The sequence below is a fragment of the Bombus fervidus genome, chromosome 6, assembly GCF_041682495.2.
Source record: "Bombus fervidus isolate BK054 chromosome 6, iyBomFerv1, whole genome shotgun sequence".
In the NCBI taxonomy this organism is placed as follows: Eukaryota; Metazoa; Arthropoda; class Insecta; order Hymenoptera; family Apidae; genus Bombus; species Bombus fervidus.
The window spans coordinates 17,772,052-17,793,335 of NC_091522.1; the positions used below are offsets into that span (position 1 = coordinate 17,772,052).

The 21,284-nt window shown below is 48.1% G+C and overlaps 1 protein-coding gene across 1 annotated transcript; it reads right to left on the reverse strand.

The window, feature by feature from the left end:
• Window positions 1-1,604: 1,604 nt before the first annotated feature.
• Window positions 1,605-20,206, reverse strand: Msx (homeobox protein Msx). The gene is made up of 3 exons (XM_072004738.1): window positions 19,096-20,206; window positions 8,683-8,879; window positions 1,605-3,843 (listed from the first exon to the last, which is right to left on the reverse strand). The coding sequence occupies exons 1-3, from the start codon at window positions 20,123-20,125 to the stop codon at window positions 3,598-3,600; spliced, it is 1,473 nt and encodes a 490-aa protein (XP_071860839.1). The 5' UTR covers window positions 20,126-20,206; the 3' UTR covers window positions 1,605-3,597.
• Between the last annotated feature and the right edge of the window lie 1,078 nt (window positions 20,207-21,284).

Genomic DNA, 21,284 nt, shown 5'->3' on the forward strand with positions numbered 1-21,284 from the left:
TTGTGCCCTCCAGTCACGCTACTGACGAATACTCTGTCTCTGACGATGCGTGTCTCTGCGATTCGCCAAGGTTTACTCGTAGTTTCGCGTCGCGCGATTGCCATCGACGTTGCTAGCAATTAAAATACCACGAATTTGCGTTCGGTCGTGTACTTTTTCAAGGGGGCCGTATAGAAACGAGAGGAGAACGCGAGATACGCAAAGGTTGGACCGAGACTCGGATCGTAAAACAGCGACAACTTCCGGCGATTTGACCGTTTCTAATAACCCGTATATCAGCGGCTCCGCTAGAAACAATTAGGCTACTGGTCTCGAACGAAAGGACGACAGTTACGAGCGGCCGAGGGATTCAAAGAAGGCGGCGAACTTCTTTGATCGGACGTGCCAGTGGAACGGATCCGCCGGCCTTCTCGTTTTAGTTCGAGAAGGTGGCTCCGCTGACTCTACCCCGTTCTTGTAGATAGGCAACGTGGACCCGTAAGTATACGCGAATGCACGCATTGGCGTCGACTCGTAACCCAAACGTCGAATTTCCGTTTGAATCCGTTTGCCTCTGTTTTTTCCAAATTCCCGTCTCTTTATGGATACGAACACCACTTCGTCTTATCTTACGACGCGTTAATTTCCTGCTGAACATCTTCTTACTCGAGAGAGTAAGTTCGTACGCGAGATAAAGAGTTCGGCAATCGTTCAGGATTTTTAACGATATGGAATATTTCGATAAAGAAGCGAACGACGGGAGAAATCGATTCTAATTGGACGGTCGATATCCGTATCGAAGAGAAATGGAAGGTGGTCGAAGACGCTCATGGACAGATTATTCGAGACAGGTGCATACACAGGGGCTGGGGTCCGCGTAGATACGCGGCGGCGTCACGTGTGCGTGGGTCTCTCGTACGTATACATATATTTTATAATTAGCCGGAGGATCCGCGCGATAAATCAACGCGCCGCCCGGGCTTAAGACTTAATTAAAAATTTAGTCAAAAACCAATTAGCGGCTACGCCGGATTAACATATTTCTAATTATCTGGCGGACACTTTCGGCCGCCCTATACCGTTGCCTCGACTACTTGCCATATACGAGACCGTCGCTCTCCTCACCGATGACTTTGCGATACATTTCGTTGCGCCCGACGGAGCCCCCTTTTTTTTTCTTTCATTTCTCTTTTCTCCTCGTTTCTTTCATTTTTATTTTTTCCCCTCGTCTTTCGTTCCCTCCGTTCCATAAGATATACATAATACTTCTTTCAACGAAGGATCACGCTTGACTAAGAGACGAGGTCGTTGCCACGATCCTCTCTCTCTCTCTCTCTCTCTCTCTCTCTCTCTCACTTCTACGGATTATTCTTTTCTTTTTACTCTTTTATTTTCTCCCGTTCAATCGTACGTAATGACGATCGATCCAGGTTCGATGACTCTCTCCTCCACTTACCTTTTGCTCTTGGTCGCGTATCCTGAAAGCCACGGAAGATTACTTAAGGATCTCGCGTTTCGTTTCGATTTCACGAGTCACTCCTCGATCGATCCGCGAAATAACGCGACAACCTTCGAAGATTTATTACGGTTGGATAAACGCAAGAGTAATCGATAACAAGTCGACGTAAATACTGAAATCATTTTTATTTCGCTATGGTATACTTCCATGGATAAATTATCATGTTACATTTATACAGAGCGCTTAGGTACATCCGTGACCTCGTCGCGTTCGCAGTATGCTCGCGATACATTCGTCGATCTCGAATCGATCGCGGATGCCATCGGAATTTACGCTTTTCCTCGTCCTTTGGACGTCGCGTGAAACAGAAAAAATATCCCGTTTAACGCTCGCATTTACCGAATCTAGCGAAGAATTTGGCTAGGCAAACGCGCGGACTTCTACGTACCTTTTAGAAAAAAGAGAATTTATTTGTTACATCACACCGGTTGCCGCGTTCAGCGGAGAATATTGAAGATCGCGTGTCAAGTCTCTAATTTCGAATCTCTGTGCGCGTACCTCGATGAAAGACCGATTAAACGAACGAGACGTCCGACCTGTCGAACTTCTCGACTCGGTTCGATGCGATCGTTAAAGAACGATTTGCGAGCGGGAATTCTAGCTGAGCTGTTCTAGAGTGGAGTCATCGGCTACGTAGCGTATTTCTCTCTTCTTCTTTTTCTTCGACCTAATCGATTATCTCACCCGTAAATTTCCCTCCGGGGGATAAACGAGCCGAAGGAGCGGGTTAATTGAAACGGCGGAGTCGCGATCGCAACGTCGTCGAGAGTCGCTTCTCGTTTTGTTCTTTTCGTCGATCGCCTCCGGTTTTCGTCGCATTCTCTCTCTTCGCGAAATCGGAAGCCGAACGTCCTGTACATGCGTCGATATATTAATATTTATATATACATACGTACACTTACGCGATTCGATACACGTCTATTTACAATATATACATCGGTTTCGTACGATTTTTTTTTCATTGTGAGATCAAACGCCTTGAAAATGCTTTCTAAATGCCGTCGCGTCACGATCGTACGGACCAGCCTCTCGACTATTCGATCACGTTCGTCGTCGTATTTGTAAATTCATCCGTGTCTGTTTCGCGTGCAATGAAACGATTTCGAGGCGAAGAAACGGCCGAACGTAGAAAAATAAAAGAGAAACGAAAGGCAGCGAGTTCGATGCCACGTTTTCAAAGACTTTTCCCCGACTCTGGCGAATGATCGCGGCAGTAAAAGTCACCGTCGATTTATCGTTTCGCGACCGAAGCCGAAAACATTTCGTCGTGTCGCTTCCTACGACGAACGAACACCGGCGTTCTCGTATCGCGTGTTATAAACTCGCGCCGACCTCGCGTACAATTTCCTTCGCGTCCGTACCAGATCGTTCACTTATCGTCACTGGGATAGGTTTCGCAGATTCGATGGAAGCGAAATCTCCGATTTCTCCGAGGTTCTCCAACGGTGATGAGTTTGAAGATCGCGCTTTTCACCCGACCGGTGGTTATCGGTTTGTTTTCCTCTTCCTGGCGATAGACCGTAAAGTCTTTTTTGGAACGTGCAGCTTCCGCTTAATTATCGCGGTACGTCGTTCGCGATAGCACCCTTTCACGTTCTCTCGTTTCTTTCTTTCGCTATTTTGCTCGCGATCACAAATCACTGAATATTTATTACCACAAATTCGAAAAGCCTACGTTCGAAGCTCCTGCTGGATTTATTTCACCCGATTTTCTCACCCCTTTCTTTTCATTCTCCAACACCGATCGCGCCTCGAAAAAATAATTTCTCTGCTTTCCCGAATCTCGAAACGTTAACACCAATTCTCCAAACCCATCACCATCTTCCAAACCACCACAGATTCCTCTCTGGTCCTCGTTTCTTCCACCTCTTAGCCGTACAGCGATTCCATGGTCGCTTCCAACGAATCTCGCAGTTGTCGTTTTTTTTTTTTTTTTCAAAACGAAGTCGACGAGCCGCCAGGCTATGGTCCAGTCGATTCCGCGAGTTGTTCGAGTTCGATCGAATCTCGCAACGCGTTTCTTGTCGTTCAGCAGTCCGGATGAGGCAGACTGGCCAGGATTCGAGCGACTTGAGTTCGCGCAGCTCGACTCTGCCTTATTAAGGTCTGTGTCCAGGGGGCCCCATGAACATGGCTGCCGCGGCTGCGACATGGGTGTGCCTAGCCATGGCCGCCGCGATGAAGGGAGGCACTCCTGGTGTTCCAGGAGGCCCCACTCCGGAGAACATCAGGCCAGAGCCAAAACTCGGGTGCAACAAGGGCCTCGCGGAAAGCCTCAGCTTCTCGATTTCTGCTTCCTGCAGGCGCTTCGCCTTCGCTCGCCTGTTTTGGAACCAAATTTTCACCTGCAACAGAGGAAACTCGTGAAGGGTTAAATCTGGTTACCGAGGGTCTCGAGAACCGATCGTTTCGCGCTATCGTTGCTGTTGAGGTTATTAGATGTGTGAACAAAGAAACGTGTGGATAGATTGTAAGGTAGAAAATATAATTTAATATCGAAGTGTAAATATAAGTAGGAATATATATGTAAGCTGGTCTAGATCCGCACGCTAGCAGTGTTACCCTATGACTAAAGGAACGCCGAAAAAAACGAGTTTTCTCAGAGGTATCGATCACTTCAACAGTTGCGAAGAAGTTGTCTTTGTTAAAAGATAAACCCAAGTATTCGTCGGTTCTTACTGGCTCCGCGATATCCTCTTGTAACCTAGTCGGACATTCGCGAGATCTCAGAGCCGAACGATACGTCCGTTAGATCGCGTAATTTGTACAAATAAAGCGCTCTCGATCCTTGTGTTATTTCTCTACAAGACGACCGTGTTCTTCTCTTCGGATTTGAAGATCGATTACTATTACTCACGAAAACTACGAATAAAAACTACCCCTTCGAAACTAGTCGAGGAATGTTTCGTTGCACGGACAACGACGTAATAATCGCACAAAGTAAAAATTCTCGACGAGCGATCGTCGCTGCGCTCGGTTCTCAAAATTTCTTCTACGAAGCGTCACCGGCATCACCTCGAGCTATTATCCGGTATATAGCAGTAACCGTGATCAACACCCAAGACGCTACTTACTTTCGACCGATAATTTACTTGCACCGCTGGACGATCTCTAATTTCCAAGATGGATTTTCGTCGAACCTCGTCCCCGTACTCGTAGACGACTGGTCTACGGAAGCTTGGCGCGACTTGCCGCTAAAGTAGAAAACGGCCGCGGTGGACGGACACAGGCGGGAGGAGCGCGCCGATACGCGCGGCCGCGTAATTAAATAATTACGCTATCGATCAAGCGTGTGGTACGTAAGCGGTCTAACAAGGGACGCGACGGGATCGAGCTGAACGGCGAGTAGAGAAAATAGGTGCACCACGGTACTGCATGAACGGCTATTTAGCGCGTAATTAGCCGGCTCAAATTGGTGAAAGCAGCCGGTCGTACGGAGCGGCCTGTCTGTTGGAATTCGTCGATGTAGTTGGAAACTTGCTACGTGGAAAAATATGCGGCTCGAATTCGCGGCTCGAAACCCTTCTCTCGGCCGGTTAATTGTGTTTGCACAGTCGCCGGCCAATTTTTCTGTTTGGACAGATGCGGCCGCCGCTGTAGCCGCGTCGCGAATCATCGAATTACGACACGCTGTCCGACCATCGGTCCTCCGGCGTTTAGCGTCTGTTTTTAGTCCCAAGTACGAGTAATCGATCGTGATTTCCCTGTGGGAATCGTCCACTGGAAAATTTTGCGTTCTCGTTGGTCGCGTCAGCGACTGGTTAAAGAACATATGCACGGTCGTCACGATGTTATTAATCGCACCAGCGATATATAAAGAATCGTATATCGTTCAAGTCCGAGTTACTTTTGTCGATACCTTGGCTCAAACGTGCTGGTAAAAGGTTTATAATTGGAATGGGTTTAGGTACACCGATAGATAGAAAAGGAGAAAGACGACGCGTGTTCGAGATGGAAGGATTTCGATGAAACGGTCGGACGAACAATGGATCGTTCGAATTAAACGGAAATTATTCGAAAGATTCGTTGGAATCCTAACTGTTAAAGTATCAAGGTTGTTGGAAGAACGCTTCATCCAGCGAGTTAATCCATCATCCGAACGCTAATGTCCTAGTAGCTGCATGCGTAACAACGACGATCTTCCTATTATCGTCGTTATTATTCTCGTTACCACTATTTTTATCGAGCGTAATGCGCAGCGACTACGTTAGCTCCCCGGGGAATTAGCATTAAACACCCTGGAGCACGCGTAACGAGTTCAAGGAGCCGTAATCTGATCGCTAAAGCTGGTATAATGTTGCGGAGTTTAAGGGTAAATAAGAATGCAGATGCGAGAAAGAAAGAGAAAAGAAAAAACGATATAAATCGCGTAACTCTTTAATAAATCAGCCACGATGTCGGACACGTTAGGCGTATGTACGTAACTCAAGCCTGGCGGAGGATACTCTCGTCGCTTAGAAAGTAGAAATCTCGCATCGCGTGACAATGTGCAATCAAATCGTTACTAGTTCCCCGAAGGAGGAAAGACATATTGCGATATTCCGCGTGGTTTTTCTCTTCAGCGACGACTTCCTGTTTTTCACGGTTAGCCTAACGCTTTACCATCGGCGGTTCGCGCGCTCAATTTTCCAGGCACGGGAATAGTAGCACCGCCTCTGCGTTTTCTATTCCGTGTCTACAATTATCCTCCCTTTGCTCGATCACCGTGACGAAGGATTAAAGTCGATCCTTCGACCAGAGAAACCGAACAGGTTAAATCTCGATCGTTGTCCTCTGTTCGTAACACGTAGGCGACTGGATCGAATCGATCCATAACGGATCATTTTCCAAAGACACGAACGACAACGCCAAATCGTTCGCTTCGAGAAGGATCGATCCTTCGAACGGAGAAAACGTCGCTATTGCGTTGTAACCGCGCGAATATCGCAACCGAAATCGCGGACATACCTCTTCGTCGCGACTGAATAACGAGAGGAGAGTGCCGGCAGGGTGGCGATCCGAGACTGTTTCGGAAGGACGAGGAAGACAAGAGGCGACGGAACGATCGTAGCTTATCTAAGCAAACGAACAGGACGAGGCTTCGTTTCGTCCGATGCATCGTAATGAATACGCAAAGTGTATTCGAACACGCTAGCCGAGCGAACGATAATAGCCCGATGGCGATCGTCTTTTTGGTCTGGCTGCTACACGTGTTGCGGGACAACGAACGTCTAGCTGGCGTTAACGCGGCTGATTAATTTTATTACGACTTACCTCGTTCCCAGGATTTTTCTCCCATCGTTATACAAACGACCGTTAAACGAATCGAGTCGGTCGGCCGCGAGATTACGATTCGCCTGACAAATTTCTGTCTCGTAAGACACGATCAATTTCAAACATACTTACACCGGCGATGATTAGCGGCTTAGTACCGTGGTTAATTAATATACCGCCAGAGCGTGTATTTCGTTATCATCAGCGAAGGAAACAGTTCACCGCGTTTAATACAAATTAGTAGTAGAAACAGAACGTTAGGGTCAGACAGCTAATCACCGTGCTCTCGCTACCCCAGCGTATCGATAAAAACACTTTTCAATGTTCCAGTCGAGTTTTCGTTATTCCTAAGCAATTTTACAAGGTGCACATAGCAAATGAACCAACGTATCAACTTTACGAGTCTCTACAAGCAGGTGAATTTATAGATCCGGTCAAGCCGTGGTATAGTTACGCGTGCACATGGTAAGTCCTTCTTAGTATCGCAATTATATCGCCTACGATGTACAGTTGTTCGTGAAAGTATCCTAACACTCCTAGAAACACTTTTTACGAATATGTTGCGCGCGTTATATAAAACATTTTGAAACTTGGTCGACGCAAAGTTTGAAAGAAATTACGCCTGAAGCGAGCGATCGTGTGTCGCAAAAACGCACGGAAACTGTAAAAAAAAAAAAAAAAAAAGACCGAAACGAATTCGTCTATGTATTTTGATTCGCCACGGTGTCGCGCGTACGTACGACGATGCATAGAAAAGACGGAGAAAACAATTGGGGCCGGTCGATCCGTTACCGGCGGCATTTAAAAGCGTCTTCTGTCCGTTGCGCGCCAAATGAGCGCCGATCATTTCGTCTGATACAAAAATTACGTATAATATCATTTCATTACGTTCAATTTAATTAACGTCAATCATGTTAATTGCCAGCCGACTCCGTAGAAGGGTGTGTAATTACCCGCCTCGATGTGATGTATCTGATGCGCGAGAACCAGACAAGAATTTGCTCATTTCGATCGCGACCTGGCCGGCCAATTACGAAACAAAGAAGAACGAATGAACCGGCCGTAAGAGAGGGAAATAAAATAGCATCGCGAGAAACTACAGGGAGACGAACAAATGTACTTAAAGGACGGACGAATCGTAAGTTCGCGGGACGGGCTTTCCAACGAAATGAGCCTCTTGTTGCGTGCGAGCCACTCTTTTTTGCGACTTTCTCTATTTACGCGTTTCCCAGAATAGCTTCTTAGCCTCTTACAAGCTCGAGTTCTACGTATTTCAGGCTACGATATTTCCAAGTATCTAATATCTGGCTGAACGATCGATTAAATCTGTTCGCAGTGTAACTCCCGTTTACTCGCAGCTCGTTCATACGAACAAATTAACGCTCATCTTCGGCCGAACTTTTGTTATTCGAACTTGCGAACCGCCGTTGCATAGAGTTGCACGTGTATCTCTGTATTAACGATCGTTCGTTCGAGCGTTGTTCGTAGATTGCGCGTGTGTCATAAAGGGACAAAATGCACAGACGTGCTCAACATCGGTTTTCCGTGTATTATCTCGTATCGTTGGAACTAATAAGAGGAGATAGCCGGTAAATCTTCGTCTTCTCCCCAGACACGTTTAGTTAAACCGTGTTTTACTATACACATTTTCAAAACCTAATAGTCAATTTCCATATTGGTACTTGAGCATCCGTTATTTACTTTCGACCACTCAACGAGGACATACAAATTTACGATCGTTTGATTATCTCCGCCGAAGTACGTAATTTCTTCGAGCAATACTCTACGCAGTATACTAACTAAACGCGCAGGATTTCTTCACGTCCGTGTTACACGCGTTTGCAAAGCCGCGCGCAAAACGCTTCTCCTCTAATGGCTAATTGTTCGCGGCGGTTAGAAGCTTAATGGCAAACTCTTTCGACGAGTCTCACCTGCGTTTCCGTGAGGTGAAGGGACGACGAGAATTCCGCTCGTTCGGCGATGGTTAGGTACTGCTTTTCGCGAAATTTTTTCTCCAGGGAGAGCAGCTGCTGCGTGGTGAACGGTGTCCTCGGCTTGCGATTTGGCTTGTGCTTCCTCAGGGTGCACCTGACTGGCCCTGGCCCCGGTCCTGGCAGCCTCAGGTCGCCTGCAACAGATCCGAAAAACTGCCGATCAGTGACAAAACACGATCGGATGGGGACTGGTTCTCCCAGCATCGTCCGCTCTGGCGAATTAGAAATTTATTCGAAGAAAGTCGAGGATCTTTTACAAGATCCGTGGAACAGGGTGTCGTCGAAGAGAGCATCGAACATTTTCAAAGATACTTGCGCGAAGAATCGAAGAATTAATTAATGTTCCAGGTAGGTAGACTAATTACGTAATCTGCCGAAGCAAAGGTAGCGAAACACGGCAGTTTAAGAGGCAACGTAATAAACTGACGATGTCCACGAGCGCAATAGCGCAGCGCTCGCTCGATCGCTACACGAGAGAATATGTCTACACGCGGAATAATTAACACGAACGATCACATCGGCAAAGCGAATTAAGATATCGACGGCGCGGAACCGTAGAGTATTTTTTGGTGATGCGATAGTTGAGGTAATTATTGTCGTACTATCGAGGCTGATAAATTAACGTTCGATATCGCGGTTACCGACGCACGGGCAAAGACGATGCAAAGAAGAGAGAAGGGAAGTTGCAATTATACCATTATTTTCGTCGTCTTTCTCCTTGCCACTCGTTAATGATAAATGCATTTACGGATATTCACGCTTACTTACTAGACCGCTATTTATATACAACCGACGCGAACACACGTTTCTTCCGTCCGTCTCTTCCTTCGGGCGGCTCTCGATCGATTAAAAATGCATTATGTCGGTCGATCGAAGCAGCGAAAGGAAGATCGTCCATGCTACATATATATAAATATATATTTATTTATATTTGTATATATTTATATATATATGTGTGTGTGTGTTTATCGTTTATTATGTCATCGAACGCGATAGAAACGAGAGAGACGCTCTCGAATATCCGATATCGTTACAAAGTTCGTAATATTAATCACGTCTGCGCAGATTTGTTCGGATGGTACGAAATTATCGTCACGTTATTCCCGTGTATGCGTTGCATAATAATTATCCGCGAGCCACCGATAACGTTCACCGGCGGCCGTTAATTAGCGCGCGCGCGCACGACCCTTTCAACTAAAACGCGCTAAACTTTTACCGGTTTCCTTTCTTTACCGATTTCAATTCGGTTCGTCGAGAACGATTTTACGCGATTTCGTTGTTTCAACACCTTAAGTTTGGTCCTTGGCTTCGAAGTATCGACGCTCGCACGAAATGGCAAGATCATCCTCTTTTGGATGTCGTCGGGGAAATCGGCGTGCGCGAGTGTTCGACAAATTCACCTCAGGTTCGACACGAACCAAGTACAGAACGCCAACCGGACTTTCATCGACGACAAGAAACTCACGGGAAAGAAAAAGACAAAGAGACAGAAACGATCGAGATGGCAGCGCGAAAATCCAGCCTCGTTTCGCGTTAACGATCGCGTTCACATAAATTAGCCGGTCGTCGATCGTGCGTGCGCACGCGCGTTTCTCCGCGACCAACGTCGACCGTTCGTCGTTAATCTCCAATTTACAGAAGCGAACCCGGGCACGTTCGACCGCCGTGGCAACGGTTCGGCCACCGATCGATAAAATTGAATCGTAAAGAGGAAAAAAAAAATCGTTTCCCCGTTACGCTCGCGTTTCGTTCAACGCGGTGATTATTCTCGCGTCGATGCTGCCGTTCGACGATTAACTCGTACGCGTGTCATTAGCCGATCCTTCCTTCGGTCCGCTCTCGTTTTGCTACGGATTCTTTCTCCGCCAGAGGACGACTGTCTCGTCGTTCGTGGTGTTTTAAACGAACCAGCGAGCTTCCAGCATCCTTGTACGTTTCAACGTAGGAATACTCGTTGCGATCGAACGTTTATAACGTCTGCCGGTTCTACGGCAAAGAAACTAATTACTACTCGTTTACCTGAAAGCTCCAGCCACTCTGTAAAAACTACCGTTCTACCGTTACCTCGTTCGTCGATTCATTTTTACGATGCAATTTTCACCATGGACAAGGCGACATTAAGGGGACACAATTCGCCGCATCGCTTCACCGGTATACTCGATTATCGTTAACGGTACGAAGAAAGAAAGCGTCGTTAGCGATCGTCCGTCGTCGATCGGTAGGTACAACTATCGGTATAGCATGGGGAAGGTGAATCGGTAGAGTACTGTGGCGTGTGGACGATTTCGTTGGTCGGCCTCGGTGACAAAAAGCCACTGTTCGGTCGAGGACCGGGTCGAAAGGATGACGATTTCGTGGCAAGCAGCGGGGCAACGGCGAATTCCACGCGCTAATTAACGATCGGCCAGGGACAAAAAGCAGGGAACGGGCTGGCGGCATTGTCCAGCGGATCTGTCGCGACATCGGTATTACGTCTTCCATTCTGGTTGGCGTTGCCCGTTTCACCGCTATCGACCAGCCTGCTTGGCTAGTCCGCTCACATAACCGATCAATATGTTCCTCTTAGAGGCTAATTAATTTCTGCTAATTAAACGCTCGCTAGGATCACCGAGGAAATATATCTTGCGGCCTGACTTTCCGCGGAGCGCGTGGACAAAGCACCTGCGCCTGTCCCTGGCCAGCCTGGCGGAACTTTTGCACTCTTTCCTTTCGTGTTCTCGCGTTTGTGCGCGAGTTTGGCTTGGCATTGTCTCTCGGCACCACGTGGGACACGCAAGTTTCAATGGGCGATTGCATCGGCCGCTTGCGACACTTGGCCGCTGAGAGGCGTTCGCAACGGCGTTGCTCCAACAAACGTTCCAGGATATTCGAAAGGAATAGCTTTCGCGAAAAGAAGCTTCGAGCATAGATTATTGCGAATATTCGCGTGGCTGTGTTCCCGCGGCAGAAAAAGCCAATTAGAAATCTATAGCGCGTGAAAAGCTCTACTCGTCCGGGAAACAACTTCGATCTGCGAACGATGTTAATCGACCAACGATAGCGTAATTCCCAGTTCCGATAAGACAAGCGACTGCGATCGCTTCGCTTTTTGTGCCTCGTAATTGGAACTGCGATGGAAGAAAGCAATTAGTCGTGGCCGACGTAAAGATCGAGTAAAATCAAGTGGTCGTAATTAACGGTTGCTCGAACGTATGTACCTACTATATTCGATATTTAACGGTTTAGAACATTTTACAACACAACACGAGAAAGTTGCCCTTATAATAATATCACTTTTTCCTTTCTTACCTTTTTACCGATAACCTCGTGTCACGGGCAGCCGTATAAAACGTTCGTTATTAATTATCGAGATTTATCGCGAATCATTTGTATCGCGAGCTTCTTCTCCGTACATCTCACGCATTATCTACTCGCGAGGGAAAGAGTAATGAATTCCCAATGATGTTGCTCCATCGCGGCGGCAATAAATTCTTTGCCGGGTAAAATAGTCGCTGATGAAACGCAGAACGAAACGGGTTTCATCTTTTGCTCTCTGTCGACGCTCGCGATATCGCGCTGACAATTCGCGTATCGCCGCCAGTTACGTCTCTTACTAATCACCGGCCCCTCGTTCAATATGTTTCTTACGAACGACAATTAATTTCTGCTAATTAAATGTTCGCATAATTTATGATCGATACGTGGCAGCGTATACGCGCGAACGTTCTCCGCGGAGAATCCAGATATTCGTCGACTCTCGGCCAACAACGAGACAAAGTTTCCGACTCTTTCGCAAATAAGACGAACCTCCGACTCCAACCGACCAATTAAACTTTTACTCCTTCTCTGCTGCAATAAGTTGCACCCGATTACTAATTTGCCCGCTTTCTACGATTAATTGCGGATCATAAGCTGCCGGAATAGCAAGCGTGCGTTGTTCTTCCTATATAATTTTCTTTTATCGTTCAATCTTCTACCAGTTTCCGTGTTATGGCAACATCACTTTTTGCGACGTCTCTATCCTCCAGCAAACTCTACGTTAAACACTTTGACGTTAATTTTTCACCTAAATATCAGGTTGTAACAAGTAGTTGAGAAATATTATAGAAACGTTAGTCGTGTTACTTGCGTTAGCTGCAACGAACGAACACCGTACAAGTACCCGTGTATAATTTCATATAATTTACTAAAAGCTCGATAACGTGCACGTTGTTTTCCGCGAAAAAGACGATAAGATAACAAAATAATCGTTCCTTCGATTGCCTCGTCGAACAAGACACGAATACCTAAGGAAAATTGAATTATTCAATCTGCTGGAGATTCGAAATTAACGAGACATCGATCGACGCGCGATGAAACGCACCACAATCGGAAGAGAAATCCTTCGAGTCGCGAGCACGCGTCTCCGTGAATCGGCGATTCCAGTCGCGCAACAGATCGATATGTTCTTCTTGCTAGCCAATTAATTCTCGTTAATTACCACATGCTACGTAGGGACTAACGAGGCTAGATGCGTCAGGCGTGTACGATCGCATTGTTTCGTCCGCTCGTTGTCGTTCGTTGTCGAATATTGCCGTATCGTTTCACCGAGGAATCGCGCGCGGACCGCGCTGCGCTAGACCCAGCCACGCGCTCGAACTGCGCTAATTAAACGCGTTAATAACGATCTCCGTGCACGCGGATCGTTCGTTTGCTGCGCCGCATAATTAACGATAAAAATCGGCATGAATGGAATATCGATCGAGTCAGAGAACGATACTTCCGTTGGCGTTGCGTGTTCGGTACGTTGGTTAACAGCGGCAGCAGTTTCGTTCTAACGAATTTTAGAAACGATAGTTGTTACGTAGTTGGGAAAGAAAATATATATAGCGACGTTTAGGAAATATTACAGGGTAACGTGTTTCGTATCGTTCTATCGAGTAAGATTCTCTCTGTCAAAAATTTCCCAGTTTCTGCGATGAATTCTCTAAAATAGGTTCTACCGGGTTTTCTTTTTTTTTTTTTAATAAGAGAAAAATTTCGCAAAGATCGGAATAAACGATAGTTGTACAAATTCTTGGTTGACGGATAGAGTTGGACGTTCTACCTAAAGTTCAACATCTTTCGTTCGTTTTTTATCGAGATATAAGGTCGACGGATGTCTCTGTACGATTTATTTAGTTTATTCGACTATGCGGTGAATGTGGATACAGTAATCCCATGAGAAGCCGGCGAAATGCTAATTCATCGTGTTATCGAATAGCGAGCCACCGTTTCTCTCAAATTCTCCATGAATCTGAAAGCAGCTTCCATAAAAATCCTTCGAACAGGTGTGCACCATTTATCCTACCTCGGCGTGTCCGGCGGAGTTACTTATCTACCATCGGCGGTATCTAACTCAACGTATCCAACAGCCGCCGAATTGTACAAAACGTTGCAAATGAATGTGATTCATTAGCGTCCGATTCCACGCTGTAATTCGTTTCTCTGTCATCTTCAATAGCCTCGAATACGAGAATCGCAGAGAAAAAGCACGTTAACTGTGTTTTTCCTCGTGTTCGTGCATTTTAGCGTCGCATTGTCATCGAGCAAAAGAATTTTAGTATCGCGCAATTGAAAACGAAAACAACTTGTAAGTCACAGAGATGTCGTGCTTTCGAGAGGAGTCGAAGAAATTTTGTAATTAACCAGACAAGCAGATTAATAATTTCGAAGGGGACGAAAAAACACACGTTCAAGCGCAACATCGAACAAAAAGGTAACTAACGCAGGATCGATCGACGACGCGACGTACCGAGTTTTGAAATTGCTGTCCTGTAAAAAATGAGAAACGTGGCTTATTACGTCCTTCCCTCTCCTCTTCGTATCGCATCTGCGCCTCGTTATCGTTGCATCTCTTCGATTCTTAGAAACGTCCTGTTAAAAAACCTGAACGGCTGCAAAGAATACGCAAAGATATCGAGACGCTTTGAAAGAATGTCGCTGGTTGATTACCAATAAACGGGAAGAAAGGGCTCGTTTCACGGCAATTAACGCGCCAAGGGGTGGATTTTCTTGGGCCGGCTTGCGGAAAAACCGCGGCGGACCGTCGGCGGTGCTCGTTTCCCCGACGAAACGCTATGTGGACGGTAATTACGCTCGGGCAGGAATGATGAATTGTTCGAAATATTTTGTGGAACATCATCGGGGACGAGCGTCGTTAATTCATTCCTGGACACGGAGGCCAGCAGATAAATGCGTACAGGCCGACGGTGGCGTTCGAGCGTTATAAATGACGTCCGTATTCATAATTTTCGAAACGCCACCGCCCAGTGACAGGCCTACGGATTATCTATCGGCTGGACGAGGCTAGTATCACACACACCCTCCCCCCTCGCTCCCCCTGCCTTTCTGATAACCAGCCTAACTCTCTCTGATGAGCTTTCCATCGTCCAACTTTTCGGTCACGCCTGCCATCCTTCGTACGATTCTACGACGTTTCCACGAACCGATCGCGATTAACGCCATCGAGAATAGAGTTCGAAAGTTGGATTTTTACAGAACAGAGACTTCGAAGGTTATGGTCGAAGTTTCGCGCGTCACTCTGCGAGTAGTATCGGAAAGGCAAAAACGGCCGAAGCTAGGTGAAAGCAGGGCAATTAGAATTTGCAACACGACTCCTCGCGGTCTAGCTAAGTTTTTGCGTGGCACTCGAAACGAAGGCACTCCATTCACAGCTGACGGCAATGCGTTTTTCTCCGCTGAATATTTCGTCGGCACGCAACGGCATTCGCGTTTCTATCGTTCGACGATGACCACCGACGAATTTAGCCGAGAACGAGTTCGCTTTGCTAGTAGCAATTTGCCCGACCGACGAAAGATTCGATACTCCGCGAAAGCTACGAACGTACGCAGCCGCTCGCAAGTTCGCAACGACATTTTAACAGATGGTGCAACGGGAACGTTGAACGTTCGCGAGATAATATTCATACACCTCGCACGCCTCTCGCTTCATCAACTTGCCGATCCATCTAATCGCCATTCCACTGCACGCCAGATTGCAACGTCTACTAAAAAACCGAAGGAGAAATGGTAACGAACGAATCTCGGCGTAGAACAGCCATCTGCTAAAGGCAGCTAACTACCGAAAGCATCCTAATGTCTGGCTTCTGTGGATCGTGCCACGACACCCTCGAAATTCCACGTCGAACCGTCGTCACCCACGACTAGCGTCGTACGCGTTCGAAAAACTCGTTCACCTCGAAGAGATGCCGTCTAATCAGTGGCCATCCACCGAGACAGCGAAGGAACGGGAAAGACTGCGTTAATCAGCGTCGAGGAAATTCGAAACGGATCAGCTTCGCCGGAGCTCGGTCGAGAGACGCGGGTAATTGGTCTCGCGCTGCAAAGCGAAGGAAAAAGATCTCGCAGGGGGCGATAGAAGGGAGAAAAAGAGACGGAGGAAATATCGTGACCAATATAGAGAAGGAGAAGAGCGTAGAGAAAGAGGAGACAGAAGCGAGCGGTTTGTCGTTATTATTCGCAAAAAGCGCGAGTGGATGAGGTTGGTCAGGAAGCTGGGTGTGCCAGGGCGAACCTAACAAGGGCAGTTTTTAGACCGACTTGAATGCATTATGGATGGCCGGCGTTATGTATGACTCTATCATGCTCCTCGGACCTCGAGAACTACCGAGTACATCTCCCTGTGTCCATCCCCTGTCTTCAGCGTTCGGTGGTAACCACACTACCCGAGACAAGTACTTCTCTTCCATACGTACTCGTTCGCGTTCCTTCCTCGACATTTTTCTACCAGCCTCTAACGACCTTCGAGATTTCTTTCTTGGAAACGACGCGTGTTTCCCACTACCGTACCGTTTGTAATTTCGCTGGCGAAAACTACGGAACTGCGCTTCCCTCGAGTCCCTGTTTTGCATGATTTTTCGATTTTTGCACAGACCGTCGGGATTCGGATAAAAGAGACAACCAACGAGAGCGTAGTATATCTCCTTTTTATTTATATATTTTATTTTATAGGTTCGTGGAAGATCGTTTAAATAAACGTTTATCGAGGGGAGGTGGCAACAGTTTTAATCGGAGGTTGAAACTCTGAAGAAACTTGACGCGCGGCTGTTATCGATCTGAGAGCTTGCGAAATTTTAATTTACGAGACATGAAACGAGAGTAAAGACCTTTTAGCGTAAAGAAGAGAACCTGTGGGACTTTGATCCCGAATTCTCTAAACGAAGCTAATTCAGCAGGGGTAAAAATTTTAATTGGAGCTAGGCAGAATTACCAGACTTTAAAGCGGTTGACACAAAGCTGTCATCGACAAGGTGAAATTGTCAATTACGTGTAAGAATCGACGTGGATGTCAGAATCAGGAGCGAAGGCATTGCTACGGTGCGTTTCCGCGAGTAGAGCGATTCATGGATCGAAACGGGTAGCCAGCTAGTTTAATTGACCGATTATTTCGCGTGGTTGACGTATTCCACGCCCTAGCTCGACAGGAAACAAAAGTAATTCCAGTCGATCGGTGATTTACTCGATCGCCATAGTCCTCTAACGTCGAGGACCGATTTTTTCCCCGAGCAAATCGTTTCGTCGAAATCGTTGCGACACTAGACGTCACCGATACCGACGCGATTAATAGTTTTCCCTGGATACACGGACGCGCTGTTATCCGCCAACTTTCAAATACATATTCCGTTTCGCTTCGTAAACAACGATTCTCGTTTCTCATCCGCGTCAGGATGAAAACGAACGCTCAACCAGGAAACGAAGGATGGAAGGTGCGTCTAATAGCCTGGGTAGTTGGTATCAAAGAATCGCGAATTGTTAATCATCGTCATTGTTCGAGCGACATTAACGCAACAAAGTCGAGAAACTGGAAACCATTGTCGTTAGACCTTTGGCGTGAAGATAATGAATGCAATTCAGAAAAATGCGTCTCTGCATTATCCATATTGCGTCGCATATCGCGATACGAAAACCAAACGTAAAAGATTCGTTACGTTCAATCATCGTGTTTGCCGTGACCGCGTCATCTGCTCGTTAATAAATCATTTTTCCGTCGAATTTAACAATCTCGCGATACTCGATTCAAAGTCTGCGATATCGTTTACTTTCGTTGGCGGATATCGGCTTTCAACGCGTACGTATCGTTGCCAAAAAGGCGAAATTTCTGGCGCGTCTTAAAGCCACGTAGAATCGCCGAGGAAAAACCTACTATAAATCCGCGAGCGAACTCGGTACGCAACGTGGTCTCTTCTCGAGGTGAAAAGGCTTTTCTAGCCTAACAACTTCCGAGTTCCAGAGTTGAATTACGTAGCCGTAGCCGGAGAAGCGGACCAGTGGCGAACGCTTTAGCACGTAATTCCGATAATAACCGGGTTCTCGCGTGACCGGCAACGCTAATATCGAGCGTTATGGGGCTGCGTGTTACGAGTGTCGTGGCCTGTGCCACCGGCACCCGGCGTACTCCTTCCTAATCATCAACATTGTAACCTGGGACTGCCGCGCGGCTCGCAACCCACCGCCGATAGGCGAAAAAGAAACGAGAATAACGATTTACGGAGGCAAGTTAGTTACGCCGTACCCGTAAATCGGCTTGATAAGTAGCGTGTACCCGGCCCTCGGCTAATATTCCACCGGCGAACCGCGCGATGTGGCTTTGATGCCGGAGAATAATGGGCTGCGCGCGCGCGCCAGCCGCGAATCGATGCTCCTTTCTACGGTTCGCCTGAATTTCAAGCGGTTTCACGCCAACCGGTTTCCCATTTTCTTCCGTTTATACCATTTAGGAGGCGGGCTTTGTTATTTCTCAGATTCGCTCGTGTATTTCTAACGTCGTGGTACAGGTTGGTTCAGGAGCCGAGATCGTAATAGCAAGATCGTGTTAGCAGCATGTAGCGAGAGCAAGCGAGTTTCTTCGAGTAGGATGCACGCGCGTCGGCTCTGTTTCGATAAGGATACCACGGTGGATTATACGCGTCTCGTTTTTACAACCGACGATTAAACGCGCTCTTAAGGGACTCTTTTATTGCGAATAATCTGTACGAAGGGATCAATTCGGCTGTAAAATTGCGCGCGCAATTACGGCCGACTCGAGCGCGAGATGTGGGACGCGCGATAGCGGTTCCATCGCTTATTTTATAATAAGCGGCTTCCGTCTCTCTGGCGGACTCGAACACGTTGCCTCTTGGGCCTGCCTTTTAAATCACGGGCCTCGCTCGCTCGCTCGCTCGCTCTCGTGTCTTTCGTTTCGAACGAAACTTCGATTCGTTCGTCGATCGCGCGCCGTTCGATCCGGCGATTCTGTTCCGGATCGGCAAGTGGCACCGTCCTCGGCACGGAAACGCATGGATGGAAACGGAGCGGATCGGAAGGTCGGACAGAAGAAAGAAAGGTACTTACCGTTCGGACTAGTTGGCCCACCGTGAGGCGTGTAAAGATGTCCGTGAGGATTGTGCGGGTGCGGAGGTGGGGGTAGCCACGCGAAGCCCGCGAGAGAATGCGGAAATCCCGCAGGATTCCAGCCGGGTGCACCGGGTGCACCGGCGAGGTAAGGCGGTCCTTGAGACGGCCTCTGAACTCCTGGATGAATCGGTTGAGGCACTACCGGACTCGACTTCTCCTCCTTCTCTTGATTGTTGTCCAGCTCTCTGTCCAGCTCGCAGTCCGAGTCCATCACGTTTAAATCCTCCGACTGTCCCACGCTTCTGATCTCTTGATCCTCCAGATCCAAATGATCGGTGGTCCTGTCGCCTTCCAGCGAACGATTCGCCTCGGAGTCGCTTCTATCGTCCATGATCTCTCGTCTACTGACCGGCGACACGGATCGCGGACCAGCGATCCTGTCCATCCTCTCGTCCTCCTCTTGGCCGCGTTCCCTCTGAATCATAGATTCGGCGATCCTGTTGGCCGGCGAACTGGCGGACAATCGCCGATCGTCTCGATCCCTCTGAACCTCCTGGTCTATTCTGATCGGCGACGAAGACTTGTCGTGACTGGCCGTTCTCGAGAAATCCTTCACGGTGAGAATCTCCTGCCGACCAGCCGACGGATGATCCTGATCCAGTCTGCTCGACGGATGATGATGATGATGATGATGATTCGCGAACGCCAGCCCGTGTGGACTCAACCTCGCTAGTAACTCTCTACTCTGAAGTCTCTGCTGTTCGAGAAGCAACTCGCGATACCTCGCTTCCACGTCTACGTTTTTCTCGGTATCCATCCGATCGTCGCTCTCTCGTCGAGCGAACGCGCCACCGCTGACACCGGTCTTCTTCATGTCGCTCAGCAGGGAGTCCACGCTGAAGCTGATCTTGCCGCTTCGTGGCTTCAAGTTGGACGACGCGGACGTCGAAGTTGCCATATCGACGTCCTCGCAGAGGCGATCGTTTCCGGTTCCTTGGCCCGTCACCACGCCCTCGCTGTTACTCATGCCGATTATCCTTTTTTCCTTCTTATTCGTATCGCACGAGAACGAGGATCGTGGGATCAGGTTGTCGATCGAGAGGTTCTCGACAAGTTACCAGGCTATGAATTTTGTCGTGGCGCCTATCCTCGGTCGAAGCACGAGCTTCCTAAGTGTCTCTGCAAGACCTCGCCATCGATCACTTAACGCACATCGTAATTTTCACTCGGCTATCTTCTCGACGTCACTAGCAGCTAACGAGCGGACGTTCGTGTTACTCGCCACCGCTTTATCCTTGGAAACCGTTCGTCTTCTACCGGCACGAGTATCGTCCACCGACCTACGACGTCGTGGTCATCGTTCTCCGTTTTCCTCGCTTCTGCACGCTTATCGACGCGAACTGCCGAACGTCAGTGCGACGTCCAAGGGACAACCGTCATCGTAGCAGTTTATCGACTCGCAATTAGTTCGATACCGAGCAGCAGCATCATCGGCAATGTTCACGGGCTGGCATTCGACGAACGACTCCCAAGCCCGTTATTCTCAGAAGCCGCCGCATCGTCGTGGACCGACCGAGCCGGCGCGAGCGGATCCCCCCATTAAAGTCACAACAGTTTCTTTACGAGATCGGCATGACGATTCGATTTCTCCCGGTCTTTCTGCTCAAGCAGCCAACGACATTATCGTTACCGACTGTTACGGTTCTTCCTTCGATCCACTTTTCGGTATCGATTCGACGGAACGTGCGACGCGTCAATACATATCGATCTGTGTTTCCGACGCTCGCAGTCTCTCGCGCGAGTACAGTTGCGAAACGACGTTGAATCGCAAGAGCCAAGAACCAGGCGCACTTCTCAACTTCGTATCTCTGGTTGACAGAGTTCCGTCGAACGATTCCGTTCAACGATCAACTACAACAGGCGATGCAATTTCCCAGGTAACCGAAGCTCGTAACCGAAGCTAGGATCCGCGTATCGTCCCCGTCGCACTCTCACAATCCGATGTCACAACGTTCGGCTACGCGCGGGGGGTGTGCAGAGCGTAATCTGCGTAATCTGCCGCGTGGTGGCCAGTGCTGGCGCGGAAACGACACTGATTACCAGTTCGGCTGCGGCTGCGGCCTGCCGAGACGTCCTCTCTCTTCTCGGTGGCGGCCGGCGTCGCGGTGCTTGCCGCCGTGGCGCGC